The sequence below is a fragment of the Leucoraja erinacea genome, chromosome 28, assembly GCF_028641065.1.
Source record: "Leucoraja erinacea ecotype New England chromosome 28, Leri_hhj_1, whole genome shotgun sequence".
Taxonomy (NCBI): domain Eukaryota; kingdom Metazoa; phylum Chordata; class Chondrichthyes; order Rajiformes; family Rajidae; genus Leucoraja; species Leucoraja erinaceus.
Window position 1 is genome coordinate 1107352 of NC_073404.1, and position 20909 is coordinate 1128260.

The following is a 20909-nucleotide window of genomic DNA, read 5'->3' on the forward strand; positions in this document are numbered from 1 at the left end:
GTGCTGGTTCGAAGGGCCAAATAACCTACTCCTGCACCTATTGTCTATTGTCTATTATTGTTGTTTGGGGCACATTTTAGGGACGACACAACAGCTTTGAAGAGGGTGCGGGTGGGGGGGGGGGGGGGGGGGGGGGGGGGAATTTGTTGTCATTTCGGGTGGAGACAACGGCCTGTGGTGATGGATGGACCAAAGAGGGTGATGGGTGATGGGCAGGAGACAGATTGGGGAGAGGTGGAGTTTTGAGACAGATGGATGAAAAAAAGGATGCAGACATGGTGAAAAAGGGGATGGAGTGAGAGTGGAGACCAGAGTCCAGAGTGTAACAAGGGTGACAATGGGAAACATTAGTGGAGAGATGAGGGACAGATGGAACCAGATTGGCGAGGGTAAAGTGGTGCATTGAAAGCAGGTGGGGGGGGGAGGGGGGGGGGGGACAAAAATAGGCGATGGGATGGCAGGAGGGTGAGGGGTTTAGCAAAGGGAACAAAAATGCAAGGACTGGAGGTGGATCAGAAGGACAAAGAGAGGTGAAGCGGGGGAGTTAAGGATGACCTGAAATAGGAAAATTCAATGTTCATACATCGAGTTGCTTATTATCCCAGCAGTATATGCGCTGTTGTGCTTCCAGCTTGCTTTGAGCTTCACACTAGTGGCTAGAAGGAGCTTAGAATTGGAAGATACAGTGTGAAAAAAGGCCCTTTAACCCACCAAGTCCATACTGATCACCCATTGACCACCCCTACACTAGCTCTATGTTATGTTACACATTAGGCAATTTACAGAAGCCAATTAACCTACAAACGCACATGCAATTGCAAAGATTTCCCCATCACACAGCCCAGTGTGTAGTTAACCCCCCTCCCCACTGCTGACAGTGGACGGCAGCATCGTGATCCACCAGCACCACCGTGATGTACACGGCTAACGCGGGCCGGCGAGGAGTGCAGGCCACCTGACACACTCACCTTCAGCACAAAGGTGTTGTCTCTGTCCGGCATTTCTAGCGGCATGGTGGTGCGGACCTCCACGATGGCAGAGAGCGGGATACTGACCCGTGACTTTGTTGACTGTGAAGAGAAGAGAAGATGTCACTGCCTGGGACAAACACACAGACTCCCCATCTGTCACTGGGCAGCTGCCTCACCCCCACCTCACAACAGACCTCTGGAGCCACCAGTACAATGCTGGCCACTGGGCAGAACTCAACATCAAGGGGGGATTCTTACTGATTGAAAGATACAGCGTGGAAACAGGCCCTTCGGCCCACCGATCACCTGCTCACACTGGTTCTAATACGTTTTCAGCAGCCTGAGCAATCTTTCCATCACATTCAAATACTTGGAACATGCACATGGTTGTTCCACTTTCTCTTCAACTCCTACACACACGGGACAATTTACAGAGTTCAATGAACCTATAAACCAGCAAGTCTTTGGGATTTGAGAGGAAACCAGAGCACACGGGGGAAGCCCATGCGGTCACAGGGAGATGGTACAAACGCCATGCAGACGGCACCCTAGGTCAGGTTCGAGTCGGGGTCTCTGGAGCTGTGAGGCAGTGGCACTACCCGCTGCACCACTGTGCCACGTGCAAGATCCAAAAGCCAGATCTCATACATCATCACAGGATGACCACAAGCAGACGGGAAAACTAAACTCAGCATTAGTGTAAAGGGAAGTGATTTTATTAAATATGCAGATATGCAATATAAACTAAATTGTAGATAGACACAAAAAGTAACTCAGCGGGACAGGCAGCATTTCTGGAGAGAATGGGTGACATTTTGGACTGGTTGGGGATACGTGAAACGAGACATATAGATGATGATGTAGAGAGATACAGAACAATGAATGAAAGATATACAAAAAAGTAAACGATGATAAAGGAAACAGGCGATTATTAGTAATTTGTTGGGTGAAAATGAGACGCTGGTGCGGCTTGGGTGGGGGAGAGATAGAGAAAGGGAATGCTGGGGTTAGTTAAAGTAGAGAAATCAATATTCATACCACTGCTGCCCAAGCGAAATATGAGATGCTGTTGAACTTTACAACAGGATAGATATGGAGGAGCCAAATGTGCATGTGGCAAGTCTTTGAATATGAAGGACAGATTATTCATGCCGCTGAAAACGTATTTGTAACAACGCGTAGAAACAATGAACTGCAGATGCCGATTTCTACCAAAGATAGATACAAAGTGCTGGAGTAACTCAGTGGGTCAGGCAGCATCTCTGGAGAAAAACGATGGGTGACGTTTTGGATCAGGGCCTTTCTTCCGACTCATTTGTAACTCCTTATAACTTATTTGTAACATTGTTTTTATAAATAACTAGACCAAGTGGGACCCATTTGCTCCGGTTCCCCCAAAGCAATATTCCACCACTTACCCATAGCCCCCAACTGCGCAGGCACGGCTGAGGGGTTCCCGTTGTGACGCGAGTCACGGCAACCCTCCATTAACTGCACCTCGCCATCCCTCTTCCTACCCCTATCCTCCTCCATTCCTCCTCATCCCCCTCCTATCCCTCCCCCTCCTCTTCACCCTACCTCTTTGTTCCACTCTCCTCCTCCCCTCCCCCACTCCCTCCCTCTCCTGTCTCCTACCCTCAGTCATTCCCTCCCTCTCTCCCTCGAAATAGAAATACTGTGTTCAGCCAGAACATCGAACTTCTCTTTTCCACTTCTCTAAACCATCTTTCCATAAGCTAGGGTATTGTCCGACTCCCCTCAGCTCTTTGCAAGCATTGGACTTTGTCTTTGGAATTGGGGCGCTGCAATGCTGAGGAATATATTCTGCCCTCTGTATCTTTACCTTCACTTTACATATTGTACTTGAGTTTGGCTTGATTGTATTTATGTGCAGTATGATTTGATTTGATTGGGTAGCAAGCAAAATAAAACTTTTCACTGTACCTCAGTAGACGTGACAATAATGAAATGATGGGGTGGGACGTGTTGTGGGGGTGGACAGTGGAGAGCTAGAACAGTACAGCTCAGGTACAAGCCATGCTCTCACGATGTGCGTGCCAAACATGATGCCAAGTTAATCTGCCTGATCGATGATCATGACACATGATCGATATCATTCCATTCCTTGTACATGGAAGAGAATGATGAGAAGTGAGTGCCTCTCCAGAACCCTCTTGAACACCACTATCATATCTGCCTCCGCCATTACCCCTGCAGTGCACTCCAGGCACTCACCACTCAGTGCAAAATAAAAACTTCTCTGCACATCTCCTTTAAACTTCTCCCCTCTGGCCTTAAAGATATGCCTTCTAGTCTTTGAGATTTCAACCCTGAGGAAAAAGGTTCTGACTCTCTATCCTATCTATGCCACACCCCCATTATATATTCCCCCAATCTCCGGCGCTCCAGAGAAAACAATCCAAGTTTGTCCAACCTCTTCTTCTAGCTGATACCCATTCTGGTAACCCTCTTCTGCACCATCTCAAATCCTTCCAGTAATGGGTTGATCAGAACTGTACACAATACTCTAAATGCGGCCTAATCAAAGTCCTATAAAGCTGCAATGTGCCTTCCTGACTCTCATACCCTATGCCCGAACCAATTAACGAGAAAGTTGATGAAACAGTTCTACAGAATATATAACGACCAAAGAAGTTTAAGATAAGCCATGATTATATTGAATGGCGGTGCAGGCTCCAAGGGCCGAATGGCCTACTCCTGCACCTATTTTCTATTTTTCTATGTTTCTATAAGGAGATCACGGATGTAGAAATCGCTGGAACATGCAGAGTGTCAATGATGGATCCTGCTGTTAGTTTCATGAACTGGCCCTTCCATTGAAGCACCTGTTCATCTATTCCAGTCTGTAAATAGTCATTCAAGTCTGTAAATAGTCATTTTGGTTTCTTTAAGTACAATAGGACCAACATTAAATCCCAAAACAAAGTACTGGAGGGAGCAAGTGGTCAAGTCAAGTCAAGTCACATTTATTTATATAGCACATTTAAAAAACAACTCTCATTGGCCAAAGTGCTTTACATTTGTTATAAGAATAGTATAAACAAACAAACTACATACATACAGTGGCTTGCAAAAGTTTTCATACCGCTTGAACTTTCCCACATTTTGTCACGTTACAACCACAAACGTAAATGTATTTTATTGGGATTTTATGTGATAGACCAACACAAAGTGGTGCATAATTGTGAAGTGGAAGGAAAATGATACATGGTTTTCAAATTTTTTTACAAATAAAAAACTGAAAAGTGTGGCGTGCAAAAGTATTCAGCCCCCCTGAGTCAATACTTTGTAGAACCACCTTTCGTTACAGTTACAGCTGCAAGTCTTTTGTGGTATGTCTCTACCAGCTTTGCACATCTAGAGACTGACATTTTTGCCCATTCTTCTTTGCAAAATAGCTCAAGCTCAATCAGATTGGATGGAGAGCGTCTGTGAGCAGCAATTTTCAAGTCTTGCCAGAGATTTTCAATTGGATTTAGGTCTGGACTTTGACTGGGCCATTCTAACACATGAATATGCTTTGATCTAAACCATTCCATTGTAGCTCTGGCTGTATGTTTAGGGTCGTTGTCCTGCTGGAAGGTGAACCTCCGCCCCAGTCTCAAGTCTTTTGCAGACTCTAACAGGTTTTATTCCAAGATTGCCCTGTAATTGGCTCCATCCATCTTCCCATCAACTCTGACCAGCTTCCCTGTCCCTGCTGAAGAAAAGCATCCCTACAGCATGATGCTGCCACCACGTTTCACAGTGGGGATGGTGTGTTCAGGGTGGTGTGCAGTGTTAGTTTTCCGCCACACATATCGTTTTGCATTTAGGCCAAAAACTTAAATTTTGGTCTCATCTGACCAGAGCACCTTCCTCCACATGTTTGCTGTGTCCCCCACATGGCTTGTGGCAAACTGCAAACGGGACTTCTTATGGCTTTTTTTCAACAATGGCTTTCTTCTTGCCACTCTTCCATAAAGGCCCGGTTTGTGGAGTGCACGACTAATAGTTGTCCTGTGGACAGATTCTCCCACCTGAGCTGTGGATCTCTGCAGCTCCTCCAGAATTACCATGGGCCTCTTGGCTGCTTCTCTGATCAATGCTCTCCTTGCCCGGCCTGTCAGTTTAGGTGGACGGCCATGTCTTGGTAGGTTTGCAGTTGTGCCATACTCTTTCCATTTTCGGATGATGGATTGAACAGTGCTCCGTGAGATGTTCAAAGCTTGGGATATTTTTTTATAACCTAACCCTGCTTTAAACTTCTCCACAACTTTATCCCTGACCTGTCTGGTGTGTTCCTTGGGCTTCATGATGCTGTTTGTTTACTAATGTTCTCTAACAAGCCTCTGAGGTCTTCACAGAACAGCTGTATTTATACTGAGATTAGATTACACACAAGTGGACTCTATTTACTAATTAGGTGATTTTTGAAGGCAATTGGTTGCACTGAATTTTATTTAGGGTTATCAGAGTAAAGGGGGCTGAATACTTTTGCACGCCACACTTTTCAGTTTTTTATTTGTAAAAAAATGTGAAAACCATGTATCATTTCCCTTCCACTTCACAATTATGCGCCACTTTGTGTTGGTCTATCACATAAAATCCCAATAAAATACATTTACGTTTGTAGTTGTAACGTGACAAAATGTGGAAAAGTTCAAGGGGTATGAATACTTTTGCAAGCCACTGTATATACATATAGCCCTCGCTCAGAGGACGTCAAGAAAGGCTTGGGAGTATAGATAAGTTTTTAGTCTTGACTTAAAGGAGTCGATGGAGGGGGCAGTTCTGATGGGAAGAGGGATGCTGTTTCACAGTCTAGGAGCTGCAACCGCAAAGGCGCGGTCGCCCCTGAGCTTATGCCTAGACGGCGGGATGTTCAGTAACCCCAAGTTGGCCGATCTGATGGACCTGGAGGTGGTGTGGTGGGTGAGAAGACTTTTAATGTAGGTGGGGGCAAGCCCATTTGTAGAGATAGAGGAGGATCTTGAAATGTATATGGAACCGCACAGGGAGCCAGTGGAGAGAGGCCAGGATCGGGGTGATGAGGTCCCTTTTTCAGGTGCCCGTCAGGAGTCTCGCTGTGGCGTTTTGGACCAGTTACAGACGGGACAGGGAAGATTGGCTGTTGCCAGTGTAAAGGGAGTTGCAGTAATCTAGGCGGGAGGAGATAAATGTGTGGATGATCTTTTCGAGGTCATCAAACTGGAAGAATTGTTTTATTTTAGCTATCGTCCGAAGCTGAAAGGAGCTAGCTTTTACCACGGCATTGACTTGTTTGTCAAATTTCAGTGCTGAGTCAAATATCACGCCAAGATTTTTTAAAGGAATATATCGGGAAAATGCATAGAGTCTCTTACCCAAAGCAGGGAAATAGAGAACCAGTGGTCATAGGTTTAAGGCGAAGGGGAAAGATTCAATAGGAACCTGAGGAGTAATTTTTTCACAAAAATAGTGGTGGGTGTATGGAATGGGCTGCCGAAGGAGATAGTTGGGAGGTGCTATTGTGATGTTTTCTAAACATTTAGACAGGTACATGGATAGGATAGGTTTAGTGTTGTTTTCAAACTCACTAACCATGTGGATAGATGGGGTGAATGCTAGTGTCTTTTACCCAGGGCACGGGAATCAAAAACAAGAAACAAACATGATGGATAACATTTTCACTCAGTAGTCCATGGAACGAGCTGCCAGGAGGTAGCTGAAGCAAATACTTCTAATTTAGTTTAGATACAGCGTGGAAACAGGCTCCATAGCCCACCAATTCCACACCAACCATAGCTCACCTGTTTACACTAGTTCTACGGTATCTCACCTTGTGGTTTGCTTCCTACACAAAGGGGGAATTTACAAAGACCAATTAACCTACAAACCTGCACGTCTTTTGGATGTGGTAGGAAACCGGAGCATCCGGAGGAAACCCACTCAGCCACAGACAGAACATGGAAACTCCGTGCAGACAGCACGTTTTCAAGATCGAACAGAGGTCTCTGGCGATGTACGGCAGCAACTCTACTGCTGCGACACTATGTGCTCTTTACCCTGAAGTCCTGCATCCGTTAAGTCAAGTCAATTTTATTTCTATAGCACATTTAAAAACAACTCGCGTTGACCAAAGTACTTTACATTGGTGCAGGTACTAACGTGCTGCACACAGTGGAATGTAGATCAACAATACATACACAAATACATTCATACATCTCCCTCAGGGGCCTCAAGAATGGCTTGAGAGTAGAAATAAGTTTTAAGTCTAGACTTAAAAGAGTCGACGGAGGGGGCAGTTCTGATGGGAAGAGGGATGCTGTTCCATAGTCTAGGAGCTGCAACTGCAAATGCGCGGTCGCCCCTGAGCTTATGCCTAGACCGCAGGATGTTCAGTAACCCCAAGTCGGCCGATCTGAGGGACCAGGAGGTGGTATGGTGGGTGAGCAGACTTTTGATGTAGGTGGGGGAAATCCCGTTAAGGGCTTTGTATACATAAAGAAGGAGCTTGAAATTGATTTGGAACTGCACAGGGAGCCAGTGGAGAGAGGCCAGGATCAGGGTGATGTGGTCCCTTTTTCGGGTGCCCATCAGGAGTCGAGCTGCGCCGTTTTGGACCAATTGCAGGCGAGACAGGAATGATTGGCTGATGCCAGTGTAAAGGGAGTTGCAGTAATCAAAGCGGGAGGAAATAAATGAGTGTTCGATCTTTTTGAGGTTAGAATTTAGCTATTGTCCGAAGCTGGAAGAAGCTAGCTTTTACCACGGCATTGACTTGTTTATCAAATTTCATCGCGGAGGCAAATATCACGCCAAGGTTTTTGACGTGAGGTTTGAGTAATGGGGTAAGGCTTCCAAGGCTGCCTGCTATCGTTTTGATTGAGTCCGAGGGGCCGGGTAGGATTACCTCAGACTTACTCTCGTTTAGTTGGAGGAAGTTCTGGGCCATCCAACACTTTATATCCTCGAGGCAGTGGATAAGGCTGAGTAGATTAGATCGGTTGATGGGCTTCAGGGGGAGATAGAGTTGTGTATTGTCTGCATAGTAATGGAAGGAAATGCCGTGCCTTTGAATGACTTAGCCTAAGGGGAGCATATACAGGGAGAAGAGGATGGAGTCTTGTGGAACCCCGCAGCAAAGGCCAGCTGGGGAGGAGAAAGAGTTGCCTATGTCTGTAGAGAAACTCTTATCTTTGAGGTAGGAGACGAACCGGCTCAGGGCAGTGCCATCAATACCAACCCCGTACCGGAGACGGTCAATTAGGATGGTGCGTCGACTGTATCAAATGCTGCGCTGAGGTCAAGAAGGAGCAGGATTTGCACAGTCGCCGTAGTCAAAGGTGAGAAGTAGGTCATTATGTACCTTCAACAAGGCAGACTCTGTGCTGTGGTGAGCCCTGAATCCTGATTGGAAAGTTTCAAGGATGGTATTTTGGTGAAGGTAAAGCATAAGTTGACTTTAAATTACCTTTTCAAGGACTTTTGAAAGGAAAGGCAGTTTGGAAATAGGTCTGTAATTATTAGGCAAGGTTGGGTCCAGGTTAGGTTTTTTCAGTAGGGGCTGAACCACCGTGTGCTTGAAGCAGGTAGGAACAGTGCCAATGGCCAGAGAACTGTTGATCATGACGAGGATGCTGGGACCGGCTATTGTAATGACATCCTTCAGAATGGCAGAGGGGACAGCGTCGAGGGGGCTGGATGCAGGTTTCATGGTGACCAGCTTTACAAGGGAGGGTAGAGTAACAGGTAGGAAACAATCTAATTTTGAAGAACAGACCAATGAGACAGCTAGGTCACGGATGGGAGGGGAAATATTCGATCTGATGTTCTTAACTTTCATAGTGAAAAATGTAGTAAATTCTTCGCACTTAGCAGGGGACCCAGCTAAGCTGGTACTGGGGGCAGGACATACGATAGAGGTAATTATACTAAAATGGACCTTGGAGATATGGGCGTTTTTGGAAATGAGGTCGGAAAAGTATTTTGTTCTCGCAGACTTTACTGCTTCCTGGTATTTGAGAAGATTGTTTCTCAGAAGTTCAAAGGAAATTTGAAACTTATCAGATTTGTACTTCCTTTCTGATTTTCTGCACTCTCTTCTTAGGGCTCTGGTGGTGTCATTGAACCAGGGCCAGCCTTTAGGCTTAGGCTTTTTCATTTTAAGAGGAACAACAGAATGCAGGATGGAAGAGCAAGTGGTATTCAATAAAGAAATTAGGTCGTCAGTGCTGAGATGGGGGGGGGGAGACGCCTCGATGGTGCAGATGTCGGCAACAGCCATGAGAGCCTCAGAGAGCTTACTGGCAGTTGAAGAGTTTACGTAACGGGAATAGCGAGCAGGGAGATAGGATTTTGAGGGAAAGGCAGAGATGCATCGAGTATAATTGCACTATGATCAGACAGGCATCAATAATTTCTGTATTACAGATTGGGAGACCAGACGATAGCACCAGGTCGAGTGCATGGCCAAGCATGTGAGTGGGTCCAGTGGTAAGCACAGTCAGATTGAAGGACTCAACCAGGTTCATAAATTCACTCACAAGAGGCTTAGTGGGACAGCAGACATGAATATTAAAGTCACCAAGAATCAGGGAGAATGTGGAAACTCTACAGGGACAGCACCCGAGGTCGTGATCGAGGCCCGGGTCTCTGGCAATGTGCCGGCCTAATACTATATCAACATTTAAAAGACACTTGGATGGGTACATGGCTAGGAAAGGTTAGAGGGATATGAGCCAAACGTGGGCAAATGGGACTAGCTTTAATGAGGCATCTTGGACTGTATGGACGAGTTGGGCTGAAGACACTCGTTTTCATGTTGTATGACGATAACCAACCAATCTATATTTATATCCAGGTTGTTCATATATACCATAAACAGAGGTCTCAGCACAGATCCTTATGGAACTCCACTGGTCACAGATTTCCATCCACAATAACAACCTTCACCACAAGCTTCTGTTGACCATGAGTAAGCCAGACTGAATCCAAACAACCAAGTCACTGTGTATCCCACGCACCTTAATCTTCAGGATTAAGATTCTGTTGGTTATTCTCAATTTCTCCAGAGCCTCACCTGTCACCTGAAGATACAAAGATCTTCATCAAGGTTCCTGCAGCCTACTCTGTTGCCTCTCACAATAACCTGGGATGCTCCCATCAGGTCCTGGAGATTTATCCACCTTAATGATCTTCAGGAGCCCCAACATCACTTCCTTCCCAGTCGCAAACTGCCCGTGCGTATTCGCAATCTCAACACTACCCTCCCTGAAGAAGGGTCTCAATTCCAAACGTCACCCATTCCTTCTCTTCAGAGATGCTGTCTGTCCTGCTGAGTTATTCCAGCATTTTGTGTCTATCTTCGATTTAAACCAGCATCTGCAGTTCTTTCCTACACTCACTCTTCCATGTCCTCCTCCTTGGTGAATTCAGGTGCAAACTATTCATCTACATCCTCTGACTCCAAACATAAATTCCCTCCTTTATCCTTGGTTACCCCCTGTTTTTAATATGGATATAGAAAGCTTGGGGGGGGGGGGTAATCTGACTCGCCAATGACATATCATAGCCTCTTTTGACCCTTCTAATCATCCGCTTGAATTGTTACTTCATCATTCTAAACCCCTTTTACATTTTTGATGAAAATGTACACCTCTGTGATCCACGGGTTCCTTACTTTGCCATCGTTATCCCTCCTCCTTACTGGAAAATGCCAGTCTCGAACTTTGATCACCTGTCCTTTAAATGACTTTGCCAGATGTGGACTTAGTCAATAACAACTGTTTCCAATGTACCGTCCTGAGCTCCTGCCCAATAATGTTGCAATTTAGGTTGGTCCAATTTAGTAACTTCCTGCACAGTCCAGCTTTCTCGCTGATCAAAACAATCTTGAAACATGGAGTTGTGATTATTATCCCCAAAATGCTGTTTCATTGTGACACCAGTCACCGGGCCAGGTTAATTTCCCAGTACAAGGGCTGGTCCCTTCTCAAGTTATACTATCCACAAACTGGTTCAGGAAAGAGTCTTGGATACATCTTAGAAATTCTGCGTTTTGCACTGAGCAAATATTGGGGAAGTTAAGTCACGCATTACCCAACCCTGTGGATTTGACATCTTTCTGTAATCTGTTCCTCTATCTGGCGCTGGCTATTGGGGGGGGCTATTGTACATTCCCACTAGAGCCATTGCACCTTTCTTATTTTTACACCCATTTTACCTCAGTGGAGGATGCTCCTCTTGATTAGTAGAGCAACTACTAGAGATTAGAGAGGGTCCAGAGGAGGTTTACCAGAATGATCCTAGGGATGATTGGGTTAATCATGGAGTTAAGAATTGAGGAAAGGAATTCAGCCCAGCTGTCAAGAAAGCAATGAGAGGAATGTATTTACACCGGCCAGTTTAGTTTAGTTTAGTTTAGAGACACAGCGTGGAAACAGGCCCTTTGGCCCATGCCGACCAGCGATACCTGCATATTAACACTATCCTACACACACGGGACAATTTTTAGATTTACAAAGTCAATTAGCCTACATACTTGTACGTCTCTAGAGTGTGGGAGGAAACCGAATATCTCTGAGAAATCCCACACAGGTCACGGGGAGAGCGTACAACTCTGTACATACAACACCTGTAGTCGGAATCGAACCCGGGTCTCCGGCGCTACATTCGCTGTAAGGCATCAACTCTACCGGTGCGCCAACATGCCACCCTTTCTGGAACTCAAAAACCAGCCAAACCCTGTGTGGATTTCAGAACTTATCCTGCTTTAGTTTAGTTTAGATACAGCGTGGAAACAGGCCCTTTGACCCACCGAGTCTGCACCGATTATTGATCACCATACACCAGTTCCATCCTACAAACTAGGGACGATTTACAGAAGCCAATTAACTTACAAATCCACATGCCTTTGTAACGTGGGGAGGGGAGCACCCGGAGTAAACCCACATGGTCACAGCACTCCTAGTCAGGATTAAACCCAGGTCTCTAGTGTTGTAAGGCAGCAACTCTACTGCTGCACCACTGTGCTGCCCTGTGTTCTTTATCCAGTGGTCATACATCCATCAAACTGGTAATGCAGACTGGGAGTGGTGGAGAGAATGTATGTGGTGACCAGGAGAGACTGAATGGCACAAGTGGTATTGATACTGGCTCAGAGAGAATGGAGAACCCACTCATTAATTATAGCTGCTGTCTGAAGGAGATGAAAATAGAGGGAATGAGAAAGGGAAGTGCAGTGAATTAACAATAAACAACATACTGCAGATGCTAGAAATCTAAAATGAAATGTGAACACTGGAAACTTGGCAGGTTAGGCAACGCTGTGTTGAGTGGAAAGGAACAGTTAAGGTCCACGGCCAAGTAAATCAACTTGTCAGTTGTGATGAAAAGTCATCAGACATTACCTCCGTTTTTCTTTCTACAGGTTCTGCCTGACCTGTTGAGTGTTTACAATATTTTATGAGATTAGGAATCTTGTTTTGCATGGAACTCATGGGACATGAATTGGGATGGATTGGAAAAGTTTAGAGGGAAGCGGGTCAAATGGGGCTAGCATGGGCATCTTGGTCAGCATGGATGAGTTTTAGAGGAAGAATCTCTTTACCCCAAGGGGAGGTTAGAATCTGGAACCTACTCTCTGAGGAGTGTTTAGTTTACAGATACAGTGTGGAAACAGGCCCTGCGATCCACCCAGTCCGCATCGACCAGCGACCTCCGCACACTAACACACTCGTGACTATTTACAATTTTATCAAGCCAATCAACCCGTAAACCTTTACGTCTCTCGAGTGTGGCAGGAAACCGGAGCTCCCAGAGAAAACCCACAAGGTCACGACGAGAATGTACAAACTCCGTACAGGCAGCACCCATAGTCAGGATCGAACCTGGGTCTCTGGCACTGTAAGGCAGCAACTCTACCGCTGCGCACCATGCCGTTTCTGTGCTGTATGACTATGGCATGTTACCATATAATAACCATATAACAATTACAGAACAGAAACAGGCCATCTCGGCCCTTCTAGTCCGAATACTTATTCTCACCTAGTCCCATCTACCTGCACTCAGACCATAACCCTCCATTCCTTTCCCGTCCATATACTTATACAATTTATTTTTAAATGATAAAATCGAACCTGCCTCCACCACTTCCACTGGAAACTCATTCCACACAGCTACCACTCTCTGAGTAAAGAAGTTCCCCCTCATGTTACCCCTAAACTTTTGTCCCTTAATTCTCAAATCATGTCCTCTTGTTTGAATCTTCCTTACTCTCAATGGAAAAAGCTTATCCACGTCAACTCTGTCTATCCCTCTCATAATTTTAAAGACCTCTATCAAGTCTCCCCTTAACCTTCTGCGCTCCAAAGAATAAAGCCCTATCTTGTTCAACCTTTCTCTGTAACTTAGTTGCTGAAACCCAGGCAACATTCTAGTAAATCTCCTCTGTACTCTCTCTATTTTGTTGACATCTTTCCTATAATTTGGCGACCAAAATTATACACCATATTCCAGAATTGGTCTCACCAATGCCTTGTACAATTTCAACATTACATCCCAACTTCTATACTCAATGCTCTGATTTATAAAGGCCAGCACACCTAAAGCTTTCTTTACCACCCTATCTACATGAGATTCCACCTTCAGGGAACTATGCACAGTTATTCCTAAATCCTTCTGTTCAACTGCATTCCTCAATTCGCTACCATTTACCATTTGTCCTGCCAAGATGTAGCACCTCATACTTATCAGCATTAAACTCCATCTGCCATCTTTCAGCCCACTCTTCCAAATGACCTAAATCTCTGTAGAATTTGAAAATCTACTTCATTATCCACAACACCACCTATCTTAGCATCATCTGCATACTTACTAATCCAATTTACCACACCATCATCCAGTTCATTGATGTATATGACAAACAACACAATATGACCCAACACAGATCCCTGAGGCACCCCACTGGTCACCGGCCTCCAACCTGACAAACAGTTATCCACCATTACTCTCTGGTATCTCCCATTCAGTCACTGCAGAATCCATCTTGCTACTCCACTATTAATACCCAACAATTGAACCTTCTTAACCAACCTTCCATGTTGTGAATGGAAATCAGATCAGAGTCATGCAACATAGAAGCGGGCCCTTCGACCCAACTCGTCCATGCCGACCAAGATGCCCCATCAAAGCATTTGCCCATTTTTTTGTTCAATTCCCCCATAACTTTAAAGACAGACACAAAATGTTGGAGTAATTCAGTGGGTCTGGCCACATCTCTGGAGAAAAGGAATAGGTGACATTTCAGTTCAGCCCCTTTTCCAGACAGAGTCAGGGTAGAGGGAAACTAGAGATATGAAGAGGTACAACGAACAAATGAATGAAAGGTGTGCAAAAGGGCAAATCAAAGCCAGCAAAGATGATCAAGGAAAGGTGGAGCCCACAATGGCTCATTGTTGGCTGTGGAGAAGGTGATAACTCCAAACCTTTCCTGTTCATGTACCTGTCCAAGTAGCTTTTAAATGCTGCTACATTACATGCCACGATTACCTCCTCTGGCAGCTTGTCCCTATACTCACAACCCAGAGTAAACAAGTTGCCTCTCAGGTACCTACTGGATCTTTCCCCTCTCACCTTAAACCCATATCCTCTAGTTCTTGATTCCCCTCCCTTCTATTCCCCTCATAATTTTATACACCTCTATAAGAGGTCTGAAGAAGGGTCTTGACCTGAAACATCACCCATTCCTTCTCTCCAGAGATGCTGCCCGTCTGAGTTACTCCAGCATTTTGTGTCTACCTTCTATAAGATCAACCATCAACCTCCTACACCCAAGAAATGTAGGGTGGCACAGCGTTAGAGTTGTTGCCTTACAGTGTGAGAGACCTGGGTTCAATCCTGACAGGTGCTGGCTGTGTGGAGTTTGCACGTTCTCCCTGTGACCGCATGTGTTTTCCCCGGGTGCTCTGGTTTCCTTCCACACACCAAATACATACAGGTTTGATGGTTAAGTGGTTTTGGTAAAAAATGTAAATTGTCACTAGTATGTACTATAGTGCTAGTATATTGCTGGTGATTGCTGGTCGGCATGGACTCAGTGGGTCGAAGGGCCTGTTTCCGCGCTGCATCTCAAAAGATTAAAGTCCCAGCTTGGACCATCTGGCCAAGAGTGCATAAATTGCAGCTGTACTCTGCCTAGTTAAAGACAATTACTTTTGTGAGGATGCCAAACTAAGTGGGAGTGTAGATGAGGCTCGCTCTGCAATGTGGCTGAGGATAAGCTTCAGATGAGGCAAAATGAAAAATGGAAACAAAAAAACGAGGTTAGGATGGAAACTCCCTCGCCGGGGTGGTTGAAGCTCTCTCTGTAGCATGGAGCTCCCTAGTCAGCCTCTTCTTACCAAAGATGTTAAAGTACACTTTGCGATCCCCGGCAAAGGGATCCCCAGCCCAACGATGCTAAAGTCTCGCAGACTCTTGCGGCTTGTAGCGCCCGTTGGTCTCCTGGAAAGGCCGCCAACTCCACGATGTTAGGCCGTAATGCGGACAGAGATACGATATGGACAAAAAAAAAAATTGCTTCTCCGTCGAGGTACGAGATTAAAAAAAATTTTCCCCCAACCCAACCCCCCCACATAAAACGAACCAAGAAACACTAAAACTTACTTTTTAACACATACTAAAAATAACTAAAAAAGGAAAGGACAGTCAGACTGTTGGCGAGGCAGCCATGCTGCTCGTGCCACCCAGTGAAGCATAAACGGGAAGCTAGTGGTCAGTGTCAATAGTGGAAATGGACACATTTATTTTATGTTCTCAGGATGTGGACACAACTTACAAATCCAACGTTTATTTCCCTTCCCTGTCTGTGGATGCCCACAGGTGAATCCCATGGCAGAGGTGCCTAAAACCAGGAGGCATACACAAGGGTCCGGGAACCAATGTGGGGAGGTTGGAATCTGGAAGCCACTCAGTGTGTTCAGTTTAGAGATATAGAAACAGCGCGAAAACAGGCTCTGCAGCCCACTGAGTCCACGCCGACCAGCGATCCCCACACACTAACACTATCCTACACACACGAGGGACAATTTACAATCACAACAATTTTTGTCAGGGCCCCTGCAATCATCTCTCTTGTCTCTCTAAATAACCTATGATAAAAGAAAAAAATCCCATCAAATCCTGGGGATTTACCCACCTTAACGGTCTTCAAGACCCAGAACACTACCTCCTTCTTTAGTATTTCTCACTGACCTCACTGTTCTCCTTGGTGAAAACTCGTTCAGTACCTCGCCTACATCTTCTGATTTCAAGCACAGATTCATTCACATCCTTGAACAATCCAACCTTCTCCTTGGTTATCCTCATTTTTAATGACTGAGATGAGGAAGAATTTCTTCTCTGAGATGGTTGAGTGTGTTTGGAACAGACAGATGGGGACCATTCAGGGCTAAAACAGGCTTAAACAGAGGGAAAGAACTGAGTGTTATGGGGGGGAAAAGGCAGGAACGTGGACGAGCAACTTTGGGTCAGCTGTGATGCCATTGAATGTGGGAGCAACTCATGGGGGTTTCATGGCCTGCTCTTGCTGCTTGTGGTCCCATGGTTTTACCAGGAGATCAGTAATCACACTGGGCATCATAACAATGTAGCGATAGAGTTGCTGCCTCACAGCGCCAAAGACCCGGGTTCGATCCCGACTACAGGTGCTGTCTGTATGGTATTTGTACGTTCTCCCTGGGTCCATATAGGTTTTCTCTGGGTGCTCCGGTTTCCTCCCACAGTCCATCAAATCAAAGTGGTTATATCTGTGTGGATCCAAGGAGAGGAGCAAGGTCCTCAATGAGTATTTCTCCTCTATTTTTACCGTGGAGAAAAACTTGAAGACCGGGGAAGTTGGGGTAGTCACCAAGTGTTGAGGACACTCAGTATTATAGTATTGAGATAATACTGAGATATAGTACTGAGAAGGTGCTGAACATCCTAACGCGTATGAAGGTAGACAAATCTCCTGGGTGTGATCAGATATATCCAAGGACACTGTGGTAAGATTGAGAACGAATTGCAGGTTCTCTGGTTGAGATACGGGCGATGTGCTAGAAGACTGGAGGGTGGCAAATATTACGCCTCTATTTAATAAGGGCTGCAATGAAAAGCCTGGGAACTATAGGAAGGTGAGCCTAACCTCTGTGGTCCGAAGGTTTCCAGTGTGCATTCTGAGGGATAAGATATCATGTAGCATTTAGATGGACAAAGGTTGACCAGGGATAGTCAGCACGGTTTTGTATGTGGGAGATCGTGTCTCACGAATGTGACTGAGTTTTTTGAAGTTGTAACCAAAAAAGGTTGATGAGGGCTGAGCAGTAGATGTTGTCTATATGGATTTCAGCAAGGCATTTGTCAAGGTTCCGCATGGGTAGTCCGCAGGAAGGTTAGATCGCATGAAATCCAGGGAGAGCTAGGCGACTGGATAGAAAATTGGCATCATGGAAGGAAATAGGATTATGGTGAAAAGTTGTCTTTTCAACTTGTGGCTTGTGGTAGTGGTGCCTCAACGATCAGTGCTGGGCCCATTGCTCCTTGTGGTTTATATCAATGATTTGGATGAAGTTCAAAGCAGGATTAGTAAATTTGCAGGTAACTGAAGTGGGTGGTATTGTAGATAGCGAAGATGGTTATCAAAGATTTCAGCAGGATTTTGATCAGTTAGAAAAGTGGGCAGTGGAATGGTTAATAGAGTTTAATGCACATAAAAGTGCATTAAAAGAGGTCAAACCAGGACAGGACCTTCATAGTAAATTCCAGGGCTCTGGGGATTGTTGTAGTGCTGAGGGATCTATGAGTGCAGGGACTATACATCGTTTCTTGAAAGTGGTGTCACAGGTAGATAAGGTGCTCAAGAAGATATTGGGCACATTAGCCTTCATTAGTTAGGGTATTGAGTATAGAAGTTAGGATGTTATGTTACAGCTGTACAAGGTGCTGGTGAGGCCATAGTTGGGTCATAGTGTTCAGTTTTGCTTACCCTGCTCTTGGAAGGATGTTGTTAAGTTGCAAAGAGTGTAGAGAAAATTTACGAGGATGTTGCCTTCAACCCACCAAGTCCATGCCGACCATCGCTCATCTGTTCACATTAATTCTACATTACCCCACTTTCCCATTCCCACACACAATTTACAGAAGCCAATTAACCGTCTTGATAAACTGGAGCACCCGGGGAAATCCCATGCGGTCTCAGGGTGAACGTACAAACTCGGTACAGACAGCGTCCGTAGTCAATATCAAACTTGTGTCCGTGGCGCAGCTTGGCAGTAATTCTACCGCTACGTCACGGAACCAAAGGTTTCCCGTTCACCCGTTGCTTCACAGGTTCTGCAATCTCACCTTGGGTGGTGCGTAAAATTCCAGGATGAATCTCTCTTCTTCGATTCCCACGGCTTTGCGGAGCAGCACACGGCACTTGTGCCAGTGCGAGCTGCTGAGGCTGTTGTCATCGGCCAGCATGTAGCGCAGCATGCCTTCCCTCTGGATGTCCTGCAGCTCCACTTTGGACGAGGACAGCTTGGTTAAACGCAAACGCTCAAGTTTCTGGCTCAATCGGTCGTGGGCTTCGCTGTCAAGTCTACTCCCTGCAGAGTCTTCCTCTCCCTCAGGCCTTGCCCCCAGCAGAGGCTCGGCTGAGGACCTCCACTGCAGCATCTCCTTCATCCCATCCACTACGCACATGCTCATATTTCGCAGAGAAAACCCCTTCTTAAATTTGGGCCTGGCTGAAGCGCTGAGAGAGACATCCTCCGAACTGCGGGAGTGGCCCAGGTTGGACATGTTGCAGACTTGCTGATGCCTCAAGTAGCTACGGGCGTTTGATGCGTTATCCCCTCGTGGGAGGGAGTCGGAGTGTGCTTTCCTCTGGAGGACTGCTGCCCGGGCTGGCTGTCGGCAGCTCCGAATGTCAGAGGCGGGAGCAACGCTACACTTGGCCGGAGAGTCCGAGAGATAGGGCCCGCTCACTTCTCTCGCAAAATACACCACAAAATGGGAAGCAAAGTGCTGCAAGAAATTGGTTTCTATTCCCGAGGAATCGTAATGAGGATTCTCACTTATAAATATCCGGAATTTCTGGGCAAAATCAGAAGCAGCCGCACGAGCCTGGACTTCACAGAATTCCCTCCAGTCTGAATTGTCTTGTAGTGAATCCTGACTTCCAGAGTCACCATTCATGGCTACTTCACTGGAGTCCCAATGAGGCTACACAAGAAACAGGGAGAGAGGCTTTGTTACTTTTAAACTTTAGAGATACAGCACGGAAACAGGCCCTACGGGCCACCATGTCCATGGCAACCAGCGATCACCCTGTATACCCAAACTATTGTTCACACTAGGGACAATTTTAAAACTTACCAAACCCAAATAACCTTACAAGTCTTTTGCATGTGGGAAGAAACCAGAGCACCCAGAGAAAACCCACATGGTCGCAGGGAGAACGCACAAACTCAGTACAGACAGCACTCACAGTCAGGATTGAACGCGGGTCTCTGGCACTGTAAGGCAGCAACTCTCCTGCTGTGCTGCCCATAAACTTCTGCAGCCAATAGTGGGACAGTCAGCATCCAGAAACTTTTACCAAATGCATACTCCACCCCACGGATAATTCTTATTGCTCTGAATTCAAAGTGGGACAGTCAGCATCCAGAAACTATTGAATCTATTTACCACAGATTACCCAGTTCTAATCCAGATTTCAAACACCCCACTGTGCAAACCTCCCTTTTTCCTCCAAGTCCCTTAGAAAAATTAACAATACTGAAACAAACAGTAAAGGTTTACATCGCATATAAATATATATATAAAAAAACTTGGACATATATATAAAGCTAAATGGACAAATAATCAAACAGCAACAATGCAAAGTCATAAATAACATCCCCAAATCTATGTAGTTCAGAGCCCAGTTGGAGGTTGCAGTGTTTAGGCTGCAGGGAAGAAACTGTTCCTGAACCTGGACGTTACAGTTTCCAGGCTCCTGCACCTTCTTCCCGATGGTAGGGGTGAAATGAGAGCGTGGCCAGGGTGGTGTGGGTCTCTGATGATGCTGGCTGCCTTTTTGAGACAGCGACTCCTGTAGATCTCTTTGATGGTGGAGAGGTCAGCACCCATGATGGACTGGGCAGTGTTCACCATTTTACACAGTCTTCTTTGCTCCAGGGCTTCAAGTTGCCGAAATGGGTGATGATGCAACCAGTCAATGTGCTCTCTACTGTACACCTGCAGAGGTATGAGAGTTCCACTCCTCATCCTAAACTGTGACCCCTCAGCCTGAACCGTGACCCTTCACCCTGAACCAGGCTATGACCCCTCACCCTGAACCAGGCCGTGACTCCTTTACCGAATAGAGCGCAGTCCTGACCTCCCATCTATCCCATTGGAGACCCACGGCTATAATTAATTGGCCCTTTCTGGATTTTATCTTGCACAGAATGTTATTCCCTTTACACTGTGGGTATTTGATTGCAATCATGTATAGTCTTTCCGCTGACTGGATAGCAGGCAACAATAAAAGCTCTTAACTGAACCTCAGTACATGTGACAATAAACTAGACTAACTCCACACCTCACCCGGAACGGTGCTGAAACCACGCCTGCAATTGCCTGAAAATGCTTGGTGCTGGTAAGACGTAACCCAGATAGAAAGTTTAGATGGAGGGAATAATCTGGTCCACAGAGAGATTTCCTGCAGGCATGGACAATGATAATGATCTTCCACATCAAGGACAGGAAACAAGCATTTTACTTTGAGTGCAGTGGGATCCAGGCAGTCAGAAACACTAGAGATCAATGATACCAGGGAACATGGGGGATAATTTAGCAGTTTACACAAAGTGTAGGAACATCACCAATGCCAGTGTCTCCAAGAGTTACAATCCCAACATGAAGCCATCAGGAAATCTCAATCTG

General features: G+C 45.8%; 1 protein-coding gene across 4 annotated transcripts in view; it reads right to left on the reverse strand.

The window, feature by feature from the left end:
- LOC129710497 (SH2B adapter protein 2) overlaps positions 1 to 20909 on the reverse strand; it is an 89053-nt gene that overhangs the window by 60140 nt on the left and 8004 nt on the right. For all 4 annotated transcript variants that reach the window (XR_008725685.1, XM_055657456.1, XM_055657455.1 and 1 more), the window contains exons 3-4: positions 18339 to 19202; positions 969 to 1070 (exon numbers count right to left, since the gene is read on the reverse strand). Coding sequence is in view for 3 of the 4 variants with exons in the window: in XM_055657456.1 (XP_055513431.1) it covers positions 969 to 1070; positions 18339 to 19175 (939 nt within the window). In the remaining variant the exon portion in view is untranslated. The remainder of the gene's footprint in view (positions 1 to 968; positions 1071 to 18338; positions 19203 to 20909) is intronic.